The 25,042-nt window shown below is 38.5% G+C and overlaps 1 protein-coding gene across 1 annotated transcript in view; it reads left to right on the top strand.

Moving 5' to 3' along the window:
- SPAG1 (sperm associated antigen 1) overlaps nt 1-17,016 on the top strand; it is a 46,200-nt gene extending 29,184 nt beyond the window's left edge. The window contains exons 13-19 of the mRNA XM_075495042.1: nt 846-998; nt 5,415-5,590; nt 8,614-8,755; nt 9,658-9,784; nt 13,095-13,259; nt 15,243-15,620; nt 15,789-17,016. Of these exons, the coding sequence (XP_075351157.1) occupies nt 846-998; nt 5,415-5,590; nt 8,614-8,755; nt 9,658-9,784; nt 13,095-13,259; nt 15,243-15,620; nt 15,789-15,920 (1,273 nt within the window). The 3' untranslated portion in view covers nt 15,921-17,016. The remainder of the gene's footprint in view (nt 1-845; nt 999-5,414; nt 5,591-8,613; nt 8,756-9,657; nt 9,785-13,094; nt 13,260-15,242; nt 15,621-15,788) is intronic.
- The last annotated feature ends 8,026 nt before the right edge of the window (nt 17,017-25,042 follow it).

A 25,042-nucleotide genomic window follows, 5' to 3' on the forward strand; every position in this document is an offset into this window, starting at 1 on the left:
CACAGATTCCCCTGGAGGTTTCCAAGGCCCAACTGGATAAAGCCCTGAGCAACCTTGTCTGATCTCAGAGCTGACCCTACCTGTAGCAGAAGGTTGGACTAGGGACCTCTCAGCCTGAATTACTTTATGATTCCATGAAATCTAATCAGCTAGACTCATCTTAATTTCAGTATTTCAAAGTTTATCTCTTTTTCTCTTTAGCAAGAATCATTGATTTATAAAAGGTTGTCTTTAATAAATAAAGCCGTTGTGGACTGCTTCTTCGTATTGCTGGAAAAGTGCATGGTGTTTGGAAGGAGTTCTGATTGCACAATGTCAGGGGTTGAGCTTAGTGTTGACCAGGCACACAATCAGAAGAGTAAACAGACAAAATACAGGGGAAAACCTGAAAGCCAAAAAAAGACAGGTGTATCTTCATGTCTTACTAAATATATTTTTTATGTGCATACTTCCATCTAAGGAAGAAGAACTGAAAATCATGTAGGCAAAAGCACCATATCCTTGAAATTCCCATAGATCTAGGCATGACTTAAGAAAAATAGCTTTTGCTCTTACACAGCTGCCATTACATTAATCTTTTCGTGGTGATGAAAGTAGTTTTCCAGATGGAAGATAGGGATTTGAGTAGAGTAAGTTGTAGTAAAAGCACTAACAATTTCGTAACTGCATGTAATTTAGGGTACTAATATAAACCGCTTAGTCCCATTTTCTTTGGTTATGTTACTGTAAGGCCCATCTGAAATCACAGAGTTGTTAGGTATAGTTGTGTATATAATAAAATAGTTTTATTAATATTATTTCAGTTATTCTGTTTCAGTCATGCATTTTTCTTTTGTATTCTCCAGAGCTCTGGAGCTTCAGCCATTTTCTCTTAAGCCACTTCTACGACGAGCAATGGCAAATGAGTCTATGGAGCGGTACCGACAGGCATACGTTGATTATAAAACAGTCCTACAAATAGACAGCAGCATCCAAGCAGCAAATGATAGTGCTAATAGGTAACTGCACTTACGAATTTTCTACTCTTATCAGTCCAAATAGAAAAATAGAATTCAATTTTGTTTGTTTTACATGCTTTCTCTGTTTTGTATCCTTCAGAGGCAGGGTTGTCACGAGTGCATTGTAACTAGAGGACTGGCTGTTTCATTTAGTTGTTTTCCCATAGCTTCACAGTTTTGCTATGCCAGCAGTAGGTCACTTTCTGTTTTAAAAATGTAATATTTTAAAGGCTTTTTTACCAGTGCTTCAACTTGTTTTCTTTCCTAACTTGTATTTGATACCATGTAAAGTAATACTTTAAGGTCCATACCTTTTCTCTGACATTGCTGTTTCCTTTTCATATTAGCATGCTTCCTGTGGCAGTTGGAGACTTATGTTAAGTGTGAATCTTTCAGTATGCTGCAGTTGTGTAGACAGTATTGTAGCTTGATACAGTGGTTGGCTACAAAGCTTAGAGGTGTAAAAAATATAATTTAATATTATTTTTAACTTAAGTATTAATACTTCCAACATTAATTCTTGCTGCCAAGAGAGACATCTCAATTTCTGTAATTACTTTTTAATATCGTAAAATTAGTGTATGCACACTATTGTAATTGTGTTCTCATTAACATGTAGTAAGTAGTTAAGTGCGTGAATGATAGGATTTTCCATTCACTTTTCTTTCCTCTTTTCTTTTAATGGCAAAAAAAGTATTTATGAAAACAGAACAGCCATTAATCGTTGAGCAGGAACCCACATGCATGCAACTTTTGACAATGGAATCTAGTACCTTTCTTTTTAAGGCAAGGCCATGAGCACTTACATTATTACTTCATTAAAAAGTCCATAATATATTTAAATTCTGCTTATTTGACCAAAGGTCATGGAGATCACGACACTTTATCATCTCCTCTTAGAAGTCTTATTTTTGATAATACAACAAATTTTTACTCATCTCCTGTATCTACTCTGATAATAGAGCACTTGGATTGGTGAGATAACTGCTTGTTCTGCTATCTGTGTGATTATTACACTTTTTTTTTAATCTTCTTGGCTTATTTTATCTGCAGATACTCTTTTCATATTTCTCCTTGACTTGTAACTTGCTTAGTAATAAGCTTATTTCCTTTTTTTCCCTTAACACTCTTCCTTTTCTCCTCTCTAGGCCTTCCTTACGTTTTTAGCTTCACTGCTCATTACTCTTTCCTCCCTGGCAACCCATCACCTTATTTCAGCTGCTTCTTCCTTCTTCTCTTCTGCTGGTAATTCATTTTTGCTTGCAAATTCTTAGTTTCTAAAGCGTAGACTTTCCTGCATAATTGAACTTTTACTATAATTTAGTTTTTACTGTTTTATTGTTTATTAATTAAACTGAAATTGTTTATCAAATTATTAATTTTCACTTCCAAAGTAACAGACCTTTTTAAAAATGAATTTTAACAAAAAATGATTGTTACTCTACTGCCTTTCAACTTAAAGGGACAACCCCAAAATGTATTTTTTGTATTAGGAATATCAGGTCTTAACAACCTGCTTTTATTGGAGGATTGCTTTGTTTTTAAGTTCCTGCAGGAAATTGGATGGTGATGCTGTAGGAAGCTGACAGGAAGAACTTATCATCCTACTTGTGTATGAGGGTGGGTTTGATAAATCGTGTCAAGGCTTGCCTTTCTGTGCTTACCTAAATTAGCAGGCTTTCCAAAAATCTTAGAATTGAACAGATGTTCAGTCTGATATTTCTAATAATTCTCATGTAAAAGACAAGGAGAATTTTTAATATAAAGCCTTTACCTGATAATATAAAGCCTTTACCTGATCATTTTGCAATCAAAATGAAATAATTAAGTATGTAAATACATATTTTTATGAAAAGTCAACTGAAAACACGTATAAACAGTTATTTGAGTGTTTATTATGTTGATTAGATGATGCTGAATTGTGTCTTTTATTGGTTATCCTGAGGTGATTTTTAGATAAATTGGAAGGACTGTTTCTTTTAATGGTGTATGCCAAGTCACAGGAAAATGCATTTCAAACATGCTTATAATTAGTGGCATTTTCCTAGCTTTGTGAACATCCATGAATTTCCTACTTTGTATATTTTAATTTCCTCTTGAGTGTTTTACTATTTGCTTTTCACTGTTAGAAATACAGAAACACTAATGTGGGACAATATGTTTCCGCATTTCCATTTACGAAATTGAAGTTTCATTCCAGTTGTCTCAACTCCTTTAATATCAGTTAGCAAATTGCATTAGATAGCTTGGGAGCTTTTATTACAAAGTCCCATATCAGCATTGTAGTGTACAAATAAATATGTGGTAAACTCCAAAACTGCAAGATTGTTGGGTCAAGTTAGGGTGTTGGTGGTGGGGAACGAGTGTATTTGTCCCAGCTTTTTCATGAGGTACCTGTGCTTTTTAAACTAACCATGGCACACTGGTACGCGTTTTTGCAAAAGATTGTTCTTAGGTTATTATATTACAAGAAGTTGATCGATCATCAAAGACTGCAGGATTCTTTCTGTTGATTTTGATGAATTAGGTCAGGTTTTTTGTCCAGCTTTTTAAGCCCATTATGATAAATGGAGAAAAATTAAACAGGAAGTCAATAGGACCATGGTTTACTGTAGAATTATTTTGTTACTTTCTATGGGAAATGCCTAAAAGTAGTGAATTGACTTTTTAGTATGATGCATACAGTTTTGTTCTCTAATAAAATAACCTGAGTAAATCGTAGGGCTGTTTAATTTATGATGGCGTGCCACATTTTTCTTAACAATTGAATTCAGACCATCATTAAAAAAACCTAAAGTTTTAGTAAAATTAGAGCAAAACAGAACTTGGACAAGCTGCTTTGTTGGTATGCCCTATAAAATACGGCTTAGTAATGATACAGGTAGAGGAGAGCCCCTGGAAGGGCATATGTAGCTAACACACAGAGAAATACTCTTCTTGTTCACTTAGAAAACAAATAAAGCAACTAGATAATACTACCAAATGTGATATTCTGTGTATGAAGAAACTTACTTTCAATTCAAAAATACAAGAAATAATATGTTTCATGCAGCACTGTGTAATACATAAAATCACACATTATATAGCTCTACAAACAGCCTTTTTAGTCTGTATCATTCTTTAAAATATTTTGGTAATTTCTGTTTTACAATAAAGAAGATTATAACAGGTGCTGCTTCTTGTATTGGTTTTTCTGTCAGACCCTAATGGGAAAAGAATTTGGTCCTGAGTGCTCTGACTTTGTTGCCAGAGTATTATACTGGGGCTTTTTTTTTTGTTTCATAGCTGTTATTCAAATATTTAAAAAGAACAAAACTAAGCAAGAAAACTTGATTGGGTAATTTATGCTCATTCTGTTCCATTCTTCATATCACATTCAAGGTTCTTAATTTTTTTTTTTGGATGTGTATTCATGTAGTAAGTTTTTTACACCTGCATTAGATGGAAATGCACCTAATATACAAATTGGAGGTTTATTGGCTATAGTATCAATGTGACTTGCCTTACTACTCAATTCACAATTTTCCTAGGTAGTAGACTTAGCACAGTTGAACTTGACTCTTAAGCTCAGTTTGAGATTAGAAGACATTTATCTCACTATTATTCTCATTCTCATAATTGATTAATATTTCTTTGGGGTTTTTTAAAAATCACTACAAAAATTGCAATGGAACCATGATGTCTTGTATGGCTTTACTCATTATGTTTACTTAGGTCTTTCTCCAAAATGTATCACAGCAATGGGAAGCTCCCCCTTGAATGAATTTTGGATTGAACCTCTCATGTATGGAAATAGTTGACCTATATGTATTGTGTGTGTGTGTGTGCTGGTTTAAGAAAGGCTAAACAGTTTTAATGTATTTTCTTTGCATTTTTAAATGGGGATAAAGAATGATTGATTGACAAATTTCTGACTGTGCTATAAAATACATTGGTTATTCAGAGAATTGTTGTGTAAGAGGTTTCATTTGACATTGGCAAATTTAGATACCACACTTTGTCTGAGGACATTGTAATCTACACTTGTTACAAATAACACTTATGAACAGCTGAGGAAAGTAAACAAAATAAATACATCCATTTTTTTTCCTACTTCTTTATTGTGTGTGGTAGGCAGCATTTAGAGCTTAGTTGCAAAATCAGTCATTTGCTTAAATATTTACAGATCATGCTGAAGTCAGCTTCTTGTCTTCTAAATGCTAGCATAAATACGCTAAAAAGGAGAAAAAGCCTAAGTCTTAAATGAGTGCAATACCATTGGCTGCTGTGACAATCTTGTTTTAAATTAGTCTTAAGGATAATTGTTCAGTTGTTTTCTGAAAAATTAGAACATTGCATCATTTAATTTGGGTGTAATTTATTAAAGCATGAGTTAAATATATGAAAACTCATGTTGGTGGGGCTTTTCTCTTTCAGAATAACAAAGACTTTAATTGATCAGGATGGCTCCAGTTGGAGGGAGAAACTGCCACCAATTCCAGTTGTCCCAGTTGCTGCTCAGCTACACAGGTGGGATGGAGGAAGCTTTACTTCAGAGAATAAGCCAAAAAGTAATACAGATACCAACAGAGAAGAACAGTTGCAGATGAATCGTATGTATAGCTAATGCAAATATATATACACAAAAAAGAAAATAATTTTAATTGAAAAATGAAATACAATTTAATAATGTCAAAGAAACTGCTTTAGAAAATATTTATCAGAGATCTTTGTGAAAAGCCAAGTTAGATGATGGTCATTTACATGATTTGGTTTAATGTGTTTTACGGAGCCACAGTTACGATAAATTTTTTTAAGCCAAATGATGTAGTTTGCAGCATGTACTTTCTGAAGTTCTATAAAATAAAGGAAAACAGCATCAATTATCATCAGCAGTACATTGAGTCCTATCACAAGTATCAGTGGTTTCCCTGACATCATACTACAGTTATAACACAGTTTTCCCCAAAAAACCCACCACCCAAACAAACACCCAACCTCAGTAACATAATCAGCTGCATAATTTGTAGCTGTCATTTAATTGTTCATGAAAACATTATTCAGCTCTTCAGAATAAAAATAGTAGGTAGACTTCTAGGTGGCCAGTCATTAGTAAAATGGGCTATAGAAGAACACTTCTGATTTTTAATTTTTTTTTTACCATGGATTCTAACTTTGACAGCGGCCATTTAGTAGTCACCTTTCAAAGATGTTAGTTCTGGACTTGTTTACACATAAGCACTGAGTGCTTAACTGCTTTAGGACACTTTCTTCCTCCTGATTTTTTTCCCTTCGTTGCAGTTTCTAGTTTTCTCCTCCAGTAAATCAGGTGAAGGAACCTTTCTGATTCAGTTTTTATTGACGTTAAACATTCTTCTTGCGAAGGTCTTAACTGTATCATTTTTTACTCTTACATGACCATTAATTGGTTCCCTTTTGAGTTTATTTCAATATAAAGAAAAGCAGTGCTGAAGATAATCTCCCCTTGATTAACACAGGGGAGGCTGCAATGCGTAACTGGGTTGCTGGCCAAATATGTAGCAGCGATAGGGTTACCTGTCCATAATGTGGTACTGCAATAATGCATGTCCTCAAAAAATCTGTGCTCTAGGGCACTACAGATTTAATGACTTTAAAATGATCTTTCAGATAGCATTGAGTTTATTTGTACCCAATGTAAAACAACACAACTTACAAATACATGCATTTATGAGAATTGGACATTTTTCTTGAGAATAAGACATAGTTCTAGAAATTTGTAATAGTGTGGTTTATGCACGATTTGAATAGTAGTGCATACTAAAGTTCAGTAATGCTACAGAAAATTGTTTTTCATTTAAGAAATGAGGCATGTTGATGTATAATTTAAGCTCGGTTAAATTGATAAAAATTTTACTCTACTTTTTAAAAATGTCCAGTGACAAGTATTTTCATTACAGTTGTTGTCAGTACATGTCATCACTGATTCATCACTCTTAATGATTGGGCAGCAATTGGGTTTAACTTTTGGTTTATTGAAATGAAGTAGACAACTGGTATGTTGCACAACTGTTGCTATTAAACATAAATGCTTAGCTTGAAAAGTACTTTTTGTTGTACTGATTGTGGTCCAGGCTTTTTCTGATTTTAAAGAATACAACTTGTTGGATTTTTATTTCAATGTCTAACGAACCTATTTAAACCTTTTAACTAGTAAATTTGGAGCTATATAACCTTATGTAACTTTGTTAAGAGAGAGAATTTGAGGATCATTGTAGTGAAAAGTACAAAGATAAGCGGCTCCTGAGAACACTAATGACCATGTTTAGCCTGTTACGAAAGTTAACGAAACTGGCCATCGCTGTCTTCATGAACTCTGCTCTGCGGCATTTTGATGCAAAACACATCTCGATCTATTTCAGATAGAGTGGGCTTTGGTTACGCTTTGTTTTTAGAAATATTAAATGAAGACTGTGTAACTATTTTCTTCACTGAAGGCTGACTCTAAGGTTGTGGTTGCCTTCTCGGGCCTGTACTAAATCAGTGGGACCTGACAGTGATAGCTGGTGCCAGAAGTGTGCCAGCAATAATCTTCAGTCAGTAGTTAAACCTTACTGTTCGCTGACACTCTTTTGCAACAATTGTCAGTTGTTTTTTGTGTCTTACAACCGGAGTTATAATTTAGGTGTGTTTCTTGCATAAGTCTGTTCTGGTCTCACGTTGTTACTTAATTTTTTCCCCAAGTCCTCGTGTAGTTTTCTGGCATAGGAGACTGCCATGTTTTTATAAAAGAACTCACTGAGTTTAATTATTGGTTAAAACTATCTCGTTATATACAGTGTTTAAAACCTGAAGCTTGGCAAGGAGCTCATTCTTTAGCAAGGTACAAAAAGTAGATTTTTCCATTATGATTGGCTTAGATCTATGTTACTAATTATTGTTTGCTCACCACAGAGACATGAAACTGCAGTCAGGATTTCCACTGCAAACATAGCTAAAAATTGTAGTCTAACCCAGAATCATATGCAACAAATGATGTGGAGTTTAGAAGAAAAGACAATTATGGAAGAACACAATATTAATTATGAAAAGTATAGTTAGGTGTTTTCAGGTTCCTTGAAGCATCTTTTATAAGTAGTTATTAACAGAATATTACTGATGTATCACTAACCCCTACTGATGTGATGATTTGTTTGTCATTGTTAGTTTGGCGTAGTAATTGTGATAGGTGGTTGCTTGCAGAAAGAATATTAGATTAAATTATGACCGCCTTGGTGTGACAGTGGAGATCTAGAAGGCCTTTAATCCTGCTGATTAAATCTCCACCATTGTAAATAAAACGAGTGTCTCAGTGGAGATGTATAGTCCCTCTCTACCACACAGAAGGAGGTGCAAGTGTAGAGCTATCTGTTGCGTTCCCATTATTTTCAGCAAAATAGGTACCCAGGTGCATGGGGAAGTATGTGTTGTGCCAAATGTATATATGGTAGTTTATGCCTTTCTTAGAGCAGCAGGGAGATCTGGGACAGAAATGGCAATGTGCAGACTGATAAAGATACTCCAGATGCCAGGCATTTATTCTTAGTCTGGGTAGATTATTCAGCTACCCTTAATGAACTACCTTCTTATGTAACACTGTGATCCTTTTGTAATGTAGGTGAGAAAGCTGAGGAGAAGTTCAAGACATTAAAAAATGAAGGGAATGATTTTGTAAAAAAGGGTAAATACGAAGAAGCTGTAAATAAATACAGCGAATGCATGAAGTTAAATACCAAGGAATGTACGATCTACACTAACAGGTAAAGATCCAAAATCCAGCCCCACTTTGTGGGATAACAATAGTTATATTTTCTCACTGCAAGAGAGATTTTGCATCACTTCGGTTACTGTTTTAAAAGAAGGATTTTTTTTTTCCACTTGATGAGTGGTTTTAATAACAAAATTGATTTTTTGTTAAACTGCATTATTTTCCAAGGGGAGCAAGTATTAATGTCACTGATATATATCTTAAAATCTTTTTATAAATAGTGTAAGCAATAGTAAAAGTTATAATTAGCATAGCATTTTGCAGCATTTTTTTAGAATACTGGTATGATTTTAGTTAAAAACTAACGTGTAGTAGCCATATCTCAAATATGAAGAGTAATAGTTTAGAGAAAATGTACATTTTGAGAAAATAAAAGTAGGAATGTGGTCATACAACAGCATTATTTTAAAGGTTGACCTAATTCTGCAGCATAATTCTTTATGCTGTAATCTTATCAGCTTTCACAAGCTAAGAAGGATTTGATTAGGCCAGTACTAGAGTAGGAGACTTCCAAGTAATAATTAGGTGCAGAAAGCAGTATTGCTTATTTAACCTAGAGCACTTTTTTACCCAGAATGGCTGTATAAAATCCATACTATATCCACTACTATACTATTATACTAATATAAGCTCTACTTTTAAAATACTTACATATCTGCCTAACTTCAAGATTAGTCATACTTGAATTTTGACTTTTATTGCAGGAATTTGCCCTCTCTAAATCCATCTGGTGATGTTATTAATACTTACTGGATTTGATGTACTTTAAAAAATACCACATTGAGACTGAATTGTGTGAAGTATTGTAATTAACGTTTATGAGTCAGATACTGTTGGCACTACTGCACTGTAGAATTTACTTATATTGCAGTGTGTTCTGTTTTTCTGTGTTAGAGCTCTCTGTTACTTGAAACTGTATAAATATGAAGAGGCTAAGCAGGATTGTGATCATGTTCTTCAGATAGAAGATTCTAATATTAAAGCTTTTTATAGAAGAGCACTAGCGTACAAAGGATTACAGGTGAGGAAAAAGAACATGGCAGGTATTCTTAAGCACTTCTAAACTTGCTTATCCTCTTCAAAGGCAATCAGGTAGTTGCAGTCAACGGTGAATACAAAGTATGCAGTGCTGATGATTTATTGCTTTGTAGAGCATTAGGCATACATAAAATATTATATAAATATTTTTGCAACATAAAACCCTGCATGTTGACTTGTAAAAATCTGAGAAATACAAGAATATTGGAATAAATGAGGTTTGACTGGAGATTGGTTAAACAAGTTTCAACTCTGTTCTAATGTTCTAATATTCTTCTGGGTATCCCAGTCTGTTTTTTCCTGTCAAGGTGTTTACTATATCTTTGCTGATGACGAATGGATTCTCTCCAAGTCAGTCTTCATCTGTCCAAACTAAAATCTCAAGCTGTCTTTTGGCATCTGCTTATATTTGAGTGCTTGTCATATTAAACCAGGGTTTTAATTATCTTCGTTCTTGCTCTCTTCCTTCTCCAAACATGTTACAAACCTTGGTCAGTAATCTGCTTTCTCATTCTGTGGATGGTGTGGAGACTCAACCATTTCCTTTCCATCTACACCGTGGTGGTGTTGTCTATTCTGTGCTCATCTTAACACACAGGTTTTTTGAGTATCCTTTTACCTTATCTTCATAAATGAAGACTTACATTGCTCAGATTCATCCTGATGTGACTGCAAATCTCGTTTTCCGTCACTTGAACCATGTCGTTCCTTTTGTCCATCGCTCTGTTGGTTCCTCTTCTTCAGTGATGTTAATCAGCCTCTACACTTAATAATTCTTTCATAGCAATCCTTACCCTACCTGTCAACTCTTACCTGGTACTGAATGATCAGCTTCTCACTTCTGTTGTCTCATGATGGCAGCTGTCATCATCTACTTTGTATTAAATTTTACAAGTGTCTTTAAACAAGCATCTTAAGTGCTTTCTCCTGTGTTGCTCTTTATAACTGGAGGTGATCACTCCAAGTGTCCACCAGGTTCCAGCAGTGTCTGTCAAATGGATACTTAACTCGGACCTCTGCTCTGTCTGATGCCTTAACAAAAAACTACCTGATTGTCTCTCAGCTTACAAATCACCTGAGGACAACGTGTTTGTGCGTAGCAGTATACTAGCCTGTTCTCATCCTGTATTATAATTCCAAATGCAAGTCTTAGGAACCATGGGATCTTTTTTTATGATAAATTTGTTCCTCTGTTCCAGTAGCTATGACATTTTGAAAGTTTCCGTTGATTAACTTTCAGAGAAGGTGAAAAGTCTTAATTTTGTGTAAAATCTTTTTTGTAACTGTACCAAGCTACCTGGTGTTAATCATCTGTAACCTTACGTTGTTGAAGCTGATAAAAAATTAGTATAAATGTGAGCAAAGGTATATAGTGATTCTACCAGTAAAAATAAGGGAATTACATGCTAGTGAAGAATGTCAAGAATTGGTGAAATAACTTCTGCTTTTCTTAATATCCTAGAAAAAATTACTGGTTTTGTATTATTGAAGACATAACCTCAAACATAATGTTCATGGATTCCTTCAGAACAGTCTGAGCTGGGGACTCCCAAAATGTTTTGTTGTGGTTGGATTTAATGCCTTCATTATTGCTAATTCCAGGGATGCGAGTGATTGGTAAAACCGAGAAAGCAACAGAAATTATTTGAGGTTGAGAAATGACTCTGTAATAAAAGATTTTAAGAGCTAAAAGCATGTAGTTTGGCAAAGACCTAACTAAGCTGGGAAGTGTTATTTGTATGTAAATATCCAGATACTTAACCACAAAAGCTGCAGTGGAATTTAATGTAGTAAATGGGGGGTTTTTACAGATTTACTGAGGTGTAGTTAAGGGAAGATCAGGAAGAAATCATGCTGGTGTGATGAATTAGGCCTATAACATTGGACACAGGACCCCGGACCGCATCTTCTACAGCTGATAGGCCAGTCTCTTGCTTTGGGTACAACCGTATCATATGATTTGTGTTGAAAAGTCTGGCAGGCTGCAGTTTTAAATCCGAGAGGGCTGGTTGTTTGCTGGCCCTTGGGATCATTTTCAGAAGTCTGTTTCAGAATCTCATTTCTCTGTAGTTGTGAATCTTCACATCTGTAATTCAAATGGTTTAGCTTAATTAGTAGCTGGTTTTTGATGAAAGCAATCTGCCTCCTTTCTGCATTCATTTGCGAAGGCTGAATAATTCTAGTTCTCTTACTCTTCTTCCATCATACAGCAGACTTCAGTTCACTTACAGACTTACTTCAATGTCTCTGCACCTTGAATACTGGTCATCGGTATTGAACAAAATATTCCACGTAGGAAAGAGAATACAACTGACTCGTACGCTAGTGCTTTTATTACAGTTGAGGTGCTGAGGAAGTACCTCAGCTGGTACGTGAGGATTTTTTTGATGATAATATGAATGACTTACAGTAACCTTATGATACTGCTTGGGAACAGAAGAAGTATTAGGTCCCTTACACAAAGAAATTATGTTGATCTTTTTACTGTCTGCATGGTCTTTTACTGTTTACTGTTACATTTTATACATATTTTTGATACTCCATCCCTCAAGCTGTCTTGATTTTTCTATGTGATATTCCAGTCTTCCTCAGAATTGATGCTAATAACTTTGTCTCTCCAGAAAATTTAGTCTAAAAAATCATAATTCCTAATGTCAAAATTTGAAATAAAAACATAAAACAAATGACAAGACTGATGATTGAGGAACTGTGTCCTAATGCCACTCTATCACTGTGTTTGTCCTCCTAATCTTGTTCTTTATCCCAGAGTTCATAATGTAATACCAATCTTACCAAGTATAACCAAAAATTTTGCTTTTTAAACTGTAAGAGGTAGTCTTTTGTATTGAAGCCCAGGAAGATTAGATATGTTTTTAATCTAAGCTTAATTTAACTCTCTTTTATTGGCAAAGCAAGTACACAAACTGTTGATGGACTCACATTATATTAATCTTGAGGAAGTGTTACAATGTGAGAAATTATGCTTAAAAGCAGCAATCTTCAGTAATCTATTCTGTGATACAGGGAATATGTTTCTGAGAATAAAAAATTTCATATTATATATTTAATACAGAGGTATTTAGCCGTAAAATACTAACTCAAACTCATCCTCCGTTTCCTTTTTTCCCCTCTAATGAAATTACACTGTCTGTATTTAGATTTTTTTTTTCCTACTTAATGTCAAGATCCTAGCATTTTTATTTTTCTTAATGGTAAAGGACAGTATGGTAGTTCTAATTTATTTTTCTAGTGGTGTGTTTATGAAAAAAAAAACCTTTCCCTTCTACTTACAGAATTATCAAGCCAGTGTTGATGATTTCAACAGAGTACTTCTAATAGATCCAAATGTTCTTGAAGCAAAAAAGGAACTAGAGGAGGTAACCCAACTGCTTAACCTTGACAGCAGTTCTGCAGTTGGTGATCAGCAAAAGCAAAGGAAGAAAATAACCATACAAGAGGTATACCTGTTCATTTTTAACAGCAAGCAGTACAGAAGCCGCACATTTGAAGAGATAATACGAAAGCTTTTGTTTTGCACTTGTTAGCCCTATGCTTTTTTTGGGTGGGGTTGTATTTTTCATGTTATTTTGAGGGCATATTGGAGAATTCTTGCATATGATGTGTTTGGCGTCCATTACGTTCTATAGTAAAGCTTGGACTGCTTTGAAGTGTATTCAGAACCACAGCAGAAATGGAGAAAAGTGCATTTAGATGGCACTAAACTTGACGATGTGCTCCTTGTAAACAAAGACTGTTCTACAGAATACAGCTGTCAAATAGCAGTTTTGCTTTTAAAGTTTGTGCTACTCGGGAAGCCTCTTGGGGCTGTGCTGGCAAAGGTTCGTTGTCAGCAGGCGTGCTGGCTGTTCTTGTGCTAGTAGTAAAGTTACTGCTCTGAAGAATTAAATCTTGCCTTAAAGAGCAAGAGTATGGGTAAAATATCTGTAGGATCTTATAAAAGAAATACATGATGTAATGTTACGTACTGGATCAAAATGTTAGCCTTGCAGAGTTCTGGGTGGAATTAGGCGATGAAAGGATTTTCTCAGTCATCTGATATTTTTGGATTGTAACTTTGCTGGTCATTTAAGAATGGGGGAGGTTTCCCTTTTCAGTTTAAAATATATCGTTAAAATACATAGTTTACCAGTCTGTACAGTATTATACAGTGATACTGTAATTTGATCATGTAATTTCAAAATGGTGGTGTAATGGAAACTGCAGTTATTAATATAGAAACAACTTGTTTTATTGAAACACTTCACATTGTCAGGAGTTCATGGGATTTTATGTAACTGGCGTAAGCCGGGTATAGTGTTAGTTAAGCTCTGAGTTGTGACAAACAAAGGGACCTGGAAAGTGTTTAGCAGAGATTTGGGAAGTGACTGCATGGTTCAGAGACCAGCTAACTACATTACTGGCAGCTGTAATTTTTCCAGGAGTGGGGCAGGAAGCATTTGCTATCATAATTACAGCTGCCCCCTTAGAGAGCCTTCCCTGTCTTATCAGCTGTAGTACAAGGTAGTTCTATGAAAACAGACTGCAAATAAAAGTAAAGAAAATTTGATTAGAAACTGGGATTTATCATTATTATTCCATTTTAATCAAGCTATAATTATATAGAAGACAGTCAAGATTTCTCTCTTGATAATAAGGGTTGTTGAAAAATTAGAACAAAATGTCTATAAGCCCAATGCAGTATTTTCCGAAAATGACTAACGTAGTACAGCGTTGTGCTGGGAGCTATGCAATACAGTATCTTCAGACTTTCTGAAAAACTTGGCATCCGTTGAAGAGACCCTGTTCAATGAGTTTTAGTCAGTTTATACTAATTCCACAGCTCTTGATAGCTTGAACAGGATTTCAGCAAATGTAGTTGAACCTATGGTTAATTTTGTAGCGACTGATTCATGAAACTCAATATGGGCTGCAAACTTTGGAGAAGTTAAGTGGCTATTCAGGCGGTTAGACCATGCTGAGCTTTGTCCTTCCACAGCGAGGCTCCAAACAGCAACCTGATAAAGCTGCCATATACCTGTACTATTCTGAAGGCACAGCAGTGAAAGGAAACATGGGTATCTGGTGACTTGACTTCAGTTCTGCTTGTCTTCTGCAACTTCACATTTAATATATGTATACAGTCCTCCTTAGCTTTCTCCCAGTGGTCTTCAGTTGCCTTTCTACAGCGGAGTGCCAAGCAGTGAAAGAAAGGAAATGTGAAATACGCACTTTTGACTACAAACCTTTAAAGATTAATCAGAGAGGTACTATTCTGGGGGGAAGTAGGACGTGAAAGAATATAAGTGCCTTTCTTTTATGAAGAGTAAAATGCTGACTTTAATTTAGTGACATTATTGGTGGATATATGCATGCAGTTTATGAACCTTCAGGTCATCTGTATGTCCACGTTAAAATGATTTGTTGCCATTTTCTTTGTGAAGGTGACTGAATCTGATGAACAGGAAGAGAGACAGTTTGCTACATCAGAAGATGGTGTGACTGATCATGTTACTTCTAAGGAAGCAGTTCAAAAGTGTGTGCCACTGAAGACCTCTGAGAAACTGCACATTTCTGAACCATCTAATGCTTATGACTTTGGTCAGATTATAAATGCAGTGAATACCAATAAGGATAAAGCTGCTTGTGCAGATCTTTTAACAATTACTGATCCAAAAAAATTGCCAGTGCTGCTAAGTAACAAACTTGAAGGAGAAATCCTGTTGATCTTTATCCAGTCATTGGAATGTTATGTACTTGGAAAAGATCCTGGCCTTGTATATCAGCACCTTTTCTACTTGAGCAAAGCAGAAAGATTTAAGGTAATGCTTGCTTAAGTTCCTTAATTGAGTGCATGCTTAAGTTGAACAGAAACTTAAATGAAATTTTCATATCTTAAAAGGAGACGATACACTGATTTTGTATCTCTGTCAAATACTATGATTTTCAATCAACCTGTGCTGATTATAAAATAATCTGGTTTTTTTCAGGTGGTGCTGGCCCTTCTTAGCAAAAACGAAAAAGAACAGGTTCAGCAACTGTTTCACTTACTTTCAGAAAACCGGAATCATCAGTACTCTTTGGAAGATCTTGAGAGCCTTAAAAAGGTTTATGAACTTTAAGAAGTTAAAATGTATTAGTTGCATGCATATAGTTCATGTTTATAAGATGGATGTATGAACTCTGCAGACTTGCATGGGTTGAAGTGGGTCTTTACCCGGACTGTTTGAATTATATTTTGTTTTGACAGCATATGCACATTTAAAACTTGCTGCTCTTTTTTTCTTGTAGTTGTATACATTTTTAATCTCTAGAATTTAATGCATGTCTTGGTGTTTAGTAACAGAGTTCATGTTATTTGGCATACTGATTTTATTTAGACTGTGTTAATTATATATATAAAAATATATTTTACATTATATATATAATGTGAAATATCTTGATGGTACGATAGATAATACACTTAGTCATCACTTGTTATACCATTTTATGAGTTGTATGTTCTTGTGATAAAGTAAGTGTCTTCAAGATAAACGGGTCAGTTAGCAATAGGTTTGCTAAAATGAGTTTACAAAAAGTATTAACATATTTCAGATAAACTACTACAGGCCATCTGTTTCTTCACTCTCTCTGATCTATACAAAACAGATTTAAATATTTTTGGTGCAATACAGCTTAGCAGAAAAGGCAAATGAATAATGTATTAGCTTGTCATGGAACACTTTGAATCAAAATAATTAATTATTAAATAAATGGGTATGTTTGTAAAATTATTAACAAGCGAGTAATTTTTACTGCACAGAGAATTACTTCTTTTCTGTGTGTGTGTAAGGACTGCTGGTTTGCATGGCTTTTGAAGTGACAGTGGTAAATAGGAGAACAAGTGGCTGCACTTAGCAATAAAAATATTTAACTCTGAGTTTTGTAACCAGATTGTTTAAAACACCAGCTATTTCTGTTTACAGACATATTTATAAAGCTAAAGTCAAACCATTTTGTGGACCAGTATGATTTATTTTTTTTATTTCAGGCAGTACTTGTGTTTTATATTTGATTCTGACAAAGCTCCTTTTTTCAAGATGAAGCTTTTAAATTTTTCAAATACCCCAATGCCTTCTTTGCACATGTGATGATATAAATGTGTATCAAACTCACTAGCACTGCAGAAACATCATTAAGAATGTTCTAATGAAAATTTTTCTCAGGTGTATATTAATTAAAAAAATAAAGGTTTTTTTCTTGAAAAGTACAATTATGGATTCTCTTTTCTGGTTCTACACTCTTTAAGCTTATAATTCTGACATGTGGATTATGAGTTTTGTCTTGAAGTAGAGTGCCAAGAATGAGGCTTTTAATTCCTAAAGCACTGTCAGTACAACCGATGGTTTTTGGTTTTAAATGTCCTCTTTTTATGAGATTGTCATGTGTTCAAGAGAGATCCGTCGCTCATCTAATCTATGCATAACCAATTGTACTTAACCAACAAAGTGCCACTTTCATTCTTCAGTCATGGTGGCAAGGTATTCACATTCACTAATTTCTGTGCTAGTGATTTCAATCTCTCTATTTTTTTCCACCTCAGTTTAGTATGTTCAGAGAAGATTCATTGTATGTGTGCAACTTGCTGACATGGTTTAGAAAACTTAATTGATTTTCATTTAATAGAGTTCAGTGTTTTAATAAGTGGGAGGATTGTATTAATAATACACGGATTAGGAAAAAGTTCTTTTGCTAAAAGAAAGCATAAAAACCAGCTATGTGATTTTAAAATAGTCTTAGTTGTTTGAAAACTGTAGTTGAGTACAAGCCAATGTCAAAAGCCACCACATCACAAAAGCTCTTGATGAAGTTAAATCTTTCTCTGTGCCGCCAAAACCCCCCAGTAGTAAAAGCTCTTTAGATTACCTCCTAAGAAGCAGTCTTGACCTGCTAAAGTTCGTATCTCATTTGTATAGTTTATAGTTTGTTTTGACACTGAAGACAAAAATCAGAATCTTTGCAGCAGTAAATCATAATAAAAATATGATTTAGTAAATTTAGGAGACAATCAGATATTATTAAAAAGACAAAAAGGCTTTAAAGAGATTTTTAAATGGAGTGTTCCTGACAAATCATTTATCCATGAGGAAATAGAGAAATGGGTTTTCATAGATAGGTATACAGTGTCACAGTTAATTTTAGGACAGTTTTAATCAATCCCTAGTGATTAAACTAGAAACCTAGAAGTAGTCCAGAGAAAAGTAGTCCAGGAAGATACCTTTTTCTGGTAATGCCTTCCAGCTTGAATGTCAGCTGAAACAAAGGTTGACTCAGTTTGAGGTAAAAGTGACAGAGATCAGCAGATCAGGAAGCTAAAATTACTCCTTGTTAAGAAGTTCTAAATGGAGAACTGCAGCAATGTTTGCAAGTGAACCCGTTACGCAGCTGGCTGGAGGGAGCTGTCACCAGCTGCAGCCAGAGCTTTGTACCCACGTGTGTCAGATACAGTCAGCGAGAGAGTAAATAACAAACATCCCCTGATTTGAAAAATCAGCACTTTGCCATGAAGTCACCCATCTTCTGAAGCAAAGAGCTGATGATGAGTATGTCTCTCTTCAATAGATGCTAAGAAGAGGGCAGGTTTTGCTAGAAAGCTTAAACTCAGCCCTAACAAAATACTTGGCAACAAATGGGTTTTCACTTTCTGTGTGTGATTGAGTCTGATCTCCAGTTCAAGGCAGACCATAAGCTTTGGCTGGTTGAGTATTTAGAGAACCCCCCACCTACCCCAAACACTCTTTGGTAGACAGCCCCTCTAGTATAGCTTGATACTGATCTCAGACAATATTCCGGTGTATTCCCAGGCATTGTCACATACCAGGAGCTGCTTTTTAAAATTTTTTTAAGCTCATCCTAGTCCACGATCCCAAAGGGAGAAGACACTTCCTTGAAGTCCTGCGTTCCTGAAACTGCCGCCAGGCTGGGCATGCGCTCCCAGCAGATCCTGGGCACCAGCCCCGCTTCCCTCACACTCAGCAAGCAGATGTTCAAGGGCCCCGCTCTGAGGGATGTCCACGTTTCTTCCAGTGCCGTATTACTGGCCTCACTCCCAGATGAACCTTTGAAGCAGAGACCATTGAACAGTAATTGATGCAGTAATTGGGATCACGCTGTGCTACGGGTAGCAGGCCCCTGAAGTTTTTAGGCACTAAACCTTTACTACCTCTATTCCTTAAGTACCAGGTCAGCTGTATGATCTGCAAAACCTCGTCTGTCTGATGCTACTCACAACCATCTCAACTATGAACTTTTGGCCTTAGCACCCAATATGAAATAAGTAATAATTTTTTTAAAGTACAAGGGAATAAAGGAACAGCTGAGACATTGTTTTAATAGCTGAGAGAGGTCAAATAGACAAATACATATTTCTTCTTCAAGAAAAGGAAGTTGGTAACTCTCAAATGTAAGAAAAATGGGCCATGAAGCTGAGCAAAAAACAAAAAAGTTCAGCGACACGTGAGCCGTTTGTCTGTAAGGCCACCAGCGGGCGAGCGGTACTTGCAGTCATTTTGGTGATGTCCCTGCCTCCTCCAGATTTCACTGAGACTGGCTGCTTAGCTCGGACAGTATTTGAGGGGGGCTGACTGACAGGCAGGACAATTTCTGAAGACATAGAACTTACAAAAATCAAATTTGTTAGGGACTGTACTGCTGACTTGGCCTGGACAGCTCAAGCCAAGGCCACCAGGCTGCCAAACCTGCCCCTCTGTTGGGGCAGCATCAGGCTACTGAAAGATTTGGGAGTGTGGAAGGAACTACTTTTAGGGGCTGAGTGCCTAAAACCACTCAGTTGACAGGTGCGGGCTGCCTAAACTTGTCCCGCTTGGCTCAGCCTGGGGAACCTCTTCAGGGCCAGAGAGAGGAAGCTCTGCTGCCCTAAATAGTTGCAGTGTAACAGCTGTTTTATTGGTGTTGGCGTTTGCGTCCTTTTAAGAATAGAGCATTTGTCTCTTTAGAAGAGCACAAGAGAATCTTGAATGGTGTACTTGGTTTTGTGGCAGGGAGACCCAAATCGCAGCTCGTGTTACTCTCTCGGGCTTGTCATCCACCTCCTCAGCATTAAGATCCCCTTTTTTCTTTTTAAGGCAAACAAACCAAACCCAAGAACGCTACAGAAACCTGCTTCAGGAGGAGAACGTTGGTTATTCAGGTGATGGGAACAGCCAAGTGAAGTGTGGTCCCAACACAGCACATGGCAGAGTGACAATATCCTGTGTAGCCAAGCTAACCAGGCTTGCAGTGACCCCTTTGCTCATGGATACAAATCCTTGTTTTTAACACAAGTAGAGAGTTAGTGATTTTCTTTCTGCAGCTACTGAAAGGCAGGCTAGTGGCTAGGGAATAGAACACGCCAGGGAACAGGGTTTTGCACTACTGTTATTTTGCACCCCTCAAGATATTTTTGAAATTTTTAGAGAAGCCATTGCCAGGTAGAACGGATGCTGGTGCTCAAAGGGCAACGGTAAGAGGTGCTACAAGGAATGAGTGTCATCACGGCACGGTTGCTTCTCTGGCCAAAAAGCTGATTTACTGCAGAGCCCTCATCATGACTCCTTTTACTCTTCCTGCGTAGTGGTGCAGGCGGCAAAGCTGGCAAGAGCCCAGTTACTGGCAAACCACACTCTCTGCTCTTACGGGGGGAGTTTTTTCCCACTCATCAGAACCTACTCTGCTTTCTGTAATCCATTTGCACATATAAAGGGCTGCTCTTTGTGGCTGGCAAGGCTTTCAGAAGCGTCCGAACTGAAGTATTTAGACTTGTGCATTAAAATAAACAAACTATATATTTTTGGACAGCGAGGAACAAGACTCCTTCCCCACTTGTAAATCAAGATTTATAACCCAAGTCAGTGTAACCGTGCTCACTGCCCATGAGCTGCAGCTACCCAAGGGACAAAGGGCAGGCAGCTCGGAGCAGGGTATCAAACCCCGGTGGCTGGCTGAAGGAGTATTAAATATCGCTTGTCCATAAGTGCTCCCTCATTTACTGCTGGGTCTCTGCCTGTGCAGCCCTGCTTACCCACCCGTTGGGATGTAACACATTTCGGTGCGAGGCACAGCCTCCAGCCGTGGCAGTGCAGGGCACCAGCGTCATTGCCTTGCAGCCCCGTGCTATTTCTCAGTTGCTGCTTGCTAAATGCCACCCTTGTAAATAAAGTCAGCAATGTGAGAGTCTTTTTACTAGTAAGGGAGAGGGATTATAGGGGGATAAAGTGCCCAGTGCACAGAATGGCGTGCTTGGAAACATCTTGAGCACACAGCCTGGGAGGAAAGGGTAGCTTGAGCCACATAAACCCCATCGGCACTGGTCTGGTGCTTAAACCCAGCTGCTCTGATGTAGGCTGTTGTGAATTTTGATGTCCTCATTGTGGAGATGGTAAGCAATAATAGTCCTTTTGTCAAGCCAGCTCACCAGGACTTGGTGAAAGGACAGCTGTATCTTGTCAGCTCGCTGGCTTTGCCCGCCAAAATGATTTCTGCTGCTACCTGGTGTGTAGGCAGGTGCGGAGGCCATCGTGGCTCGAAGATACCCAGTAACCTGGCTTGGCACGTGAGCGAGGTGCAACAGCAGGTTCATGCTTGTGGTCAAGCTTCGAGCTGCTGTGAGGAGGCTGGATTTTGTGCCAGGCGGATACCTGTTGCCTCTGCTGCCTGATCCAAAACCAAAACACTTCAAGGTAAGCCCAGTGCAGCCATTTGATCACATTTTACTTATCAGAGCCTGGTAAGGGGATGCTTTTACCCTGCTGTGCTCCCAGGCACTTTACCTCCTCCTTCTGCCCCACGGTTCCCATGGAGCGTGCAGTCAAACCCAATAGCTAGGAGCTGGCGATGGGGCCAGCAGTGCTACACAGGAGCTTCGCACACGGTCTGTCCCTGTAACTTAGTGCACTCGCTCTCTGACGCTTTGCCATACGGCTGAGGAGCAGCAGGACAGGTTTGCTTGGCTGTACAGTCCCACTCCCTTTGGGCTTCCCACATGCCGCTGAAGTGCCCGCTCTGCATTTGTCCTGACACCAAGGCGGTGCTCAGCCCTGCCTGGTGCCGGGCTCGGCACAGCTCAGCGCTCTATGGCCACGCTACGCTTGCAGCTTTCCGTGCACCATGAGAGGTGAACCTCAGGTTTTACCTGCAGAAGTGAAGCTGAACAAGGTCACATGCAACCCCACTGCAGAGCCAGGAACAGACTTTGTCTGCCTTGAACACTGTGTTTCCCTGCTCTAGGTGGGGACTGCCATGATGGGGATGGTGCCAAGCTGAGATCTGCAGGAACTGCAGGTCTCAGCCTGGCCTCCCGCAGCACATCCCTGTCCCCAGCCGGCCTCCAGCAGCAGCAGGGCCTTCCTCACCCAGAAAGACCAGAAATGAAACTTCAGGGATCAAGAAGTGACACAAAGGGAAAACAAGTCAGATTTTGCACAGGAAGAGAGGTCTACAGCAGGCAAGGCCAGCAGCTCTGGAAGCAGAGGGTAGGAAGCAGTGCAGACATCAGAGCAGGGAGCCCACAGCTGGGCACGCTCACCGATGAGCATCTGTCCCTATGCTTGCAGCTGCGGTGCATCCCTCGCATGTGAGGGTTGCTGCACTCCAGGGTGAGGGTTGCCCAGGCACCAGCCCTCCACCAAGGCCAGAGAAGCTACCACAAAAATCACAAACTCCTTCTGAAAAGCTGTTGCCATCTCTTTTCTACAAGGAAGCAAATCATAAGAAAGAACAGAGAAGTATAACTTTATATATATATATCTCTCTCTCTCTAAAGCTGGCTCCTCAGAAAAAAAACCCCAAGTGGGTTTTTTTTGTTTTGGTTTTTTTTTTTTTTTTTTTTTTTACTATGAATTCCCTGACACTTCAGTTGGGTCTTGACTCTAAGATTTTCAACCACCTCAAAGACAACTCTATTGTTGCCCCTAGTACTCAAGGGCACTTTAAAATACTCATGTTTCAATCTAATTAAGTATATGAGCTAGATTGCTACGTTATTCTATTTTAGCAATAACTTTGTCTGAATTTGAATCAAACTGTTTTATCTGAGAGACAAGGAGGAGCTCTAGAGGCAGCTACTCAAAGCAGCTCTTTCAGCACAGCCCAAGGGTTTCCTTCAGAGCAACGAGCTGCACCGCAGTATCTAGGTCCTCTAGCCGAGGAGCCTTTATACAAGTACAGCCCAAGGGGGAATCTGTGCACTGAATGCTTCTGTGCACTGAATTCCAGCTCATGTAAAAAAGGGACCAATGTGTCCTGGTCAGGACTTGTCTCAGCACCTTTTCCAATGACATCTTCACAAGATGGTTTTATGCCCTCACAGAGGCAATTCTACCTTCTCAAAGTTTCTTTACAGCAGCATTCAAATCCTTACATGAAAACTTTGCAACTATTTAGAAAGACATTGCAAAACCTTATGCATGATCTGGCAGATACTTGCCAAATTCTCCTCTTGGGAGTCCAAGAGACTGTCTACAAGTTACACTATGCAGGTCTATAATGCTGGCAGTAAACTAGACCTAGAAGTAGGGCCTCTTCTCCTCCTCCCTAGGGAAGGTATTTTACAGCCATTACTTTCTAGAACAAAAGAAGAAGGGAAGATGGCCACCCATCAAGGAGTTGAGGAAGCCGAACAAGTTATTTTACAAGTTCAAGACAAGAGCATTTACGACAGTGCTGTTAGCCTGTGCGCGCCTCTGCGTGATGATGAGAAGCGTCGCTAGCAGCAGGGGAAGCCGACAGTGCTGCAGGACCCGCAGCGCTTCAACCTTTTTGCACACACAGGGGCACGTGTGTCCCTGGCACGCAAGCGGCAGCAGTGCTCATCGCCAGGAGAGCTGGCAGCATCGTGCCCTGCCTGGCAGAGGTCCTCTCGGGGAAGCAGGTAATGGGAACTTTTTGAGCAATGTTACAGCTAGTTAAATCCATAAGGCTTAGCACTAAAGTTCAGTGCCACAGCAGCTGGAAGCAAACTCACAAGTTGTGAAGATGAGATCCCTGATGCTTCCAGGGCTCTAGGTAGTCTGCTTTGATGCAGCACCTCGTTCGTGACACCAGCAGGGCTGACCAACACTACATACTCTCCCAGGAGGCAGCGTCTGTACACGATGGTGACCGGAGAGGACTGGAGACGGGCAGGTTTTGTCCTGGCTGTAGTCTCTGCTGAGGGTACCCTTTCATCTGCCTGCTTCACCCAGCTGGGTCACGACACCGCTTCAGTGTAGAAACCCAAGAGCTCAGGTCTGAATTTTGCTAGGGAGTCAAAACTGTTCATTGACCTGTGCGCGCTCCGAGCAACGCTTGGTACTGCCTCCTTTGGGGGAGAGCAGCTTCGGTAGCAAGGGCAGCATCCACACAGGCAAGCAGAACAGTGCAAGACCACATCCCTTCCTGGGGAAGAACTGGAAGCTCTTTATTCGACATCACATTCACCTGCCCACAGTCTATACCCTCAGTTTATGCTTTGTATCCTTAACTTATGATCATGTGAACAGCAACAAACCGCAAATAGGGATTGGAGAGTAACATCTTCAGAGTCATCTTCCAAGACTTGGGGTTCTCGTAGGTTGACTTCAGTTAGGCACACAAGTTAGTGCTACTCTTGTGGTTTGTGTATTTAACTCTTCCTTTGCCTCCCATATAAACATCTTTATTACAAAATACCTCACATTTCCCTGTTGTTTCTCCTATCCTTTGAGACTGAAGGTAACAAAGATACTGCCACCAGTTTGGGATTGTCTCTCACCAAGATCAGACCTGGGGGTTCGTTTTGCTTCCACAGCAACATCAGATTGTTCCATCTGAGAAGACCACCTGGCTGTCACCTTTAGGGCAGAGAGGAGCAGTCAAGGTGGTCATGGTGCTCTTTAGACCTTTATAATTTCAGAAAGGTTCTCAGGTTCATTCCTGAGTTTTTGCTCAAGACTGCCTCCATTTCACCTGAATTAAATGGAATATTAACGTTTGTACCTTTTCCTCCCAAAACAACACTTGAGGAAGGAGGATGTCAAGTAGCTTTTATCCCTTTACACTCAAAGAAACACCACTTTTAGATGAGGCGACTGCAAGAAAACAAGACAGCAGCAGACACAGTCAAGCAGTATTATTCCCAAGGGAGGGCCACCTCTGGTTAGCAGGATCCACACCAGAGCCTACGCTGTGGCAGTGGACCCGCTAAGAATTTCTGCCATTTTAAAAAAATCTTTAAAATGGCTACTTAAAG

This window comes from Mycteria americana, chromosome 2 (genome assembly GCF_035582795.1).
Source record: "Mycteria americana isolate JAX WOST 10 ecotype Jacksonville Zoo and Gardens chromosome 2, USCA_MyAme_1.0, whole genome shotgun sequence".
Taxonomy (NCBI): Eukaryota; Metazoa; Chordata; class Aves; order Ciconiiformes; family Ciconiidae; genus Mycteria; species Mycteria americana.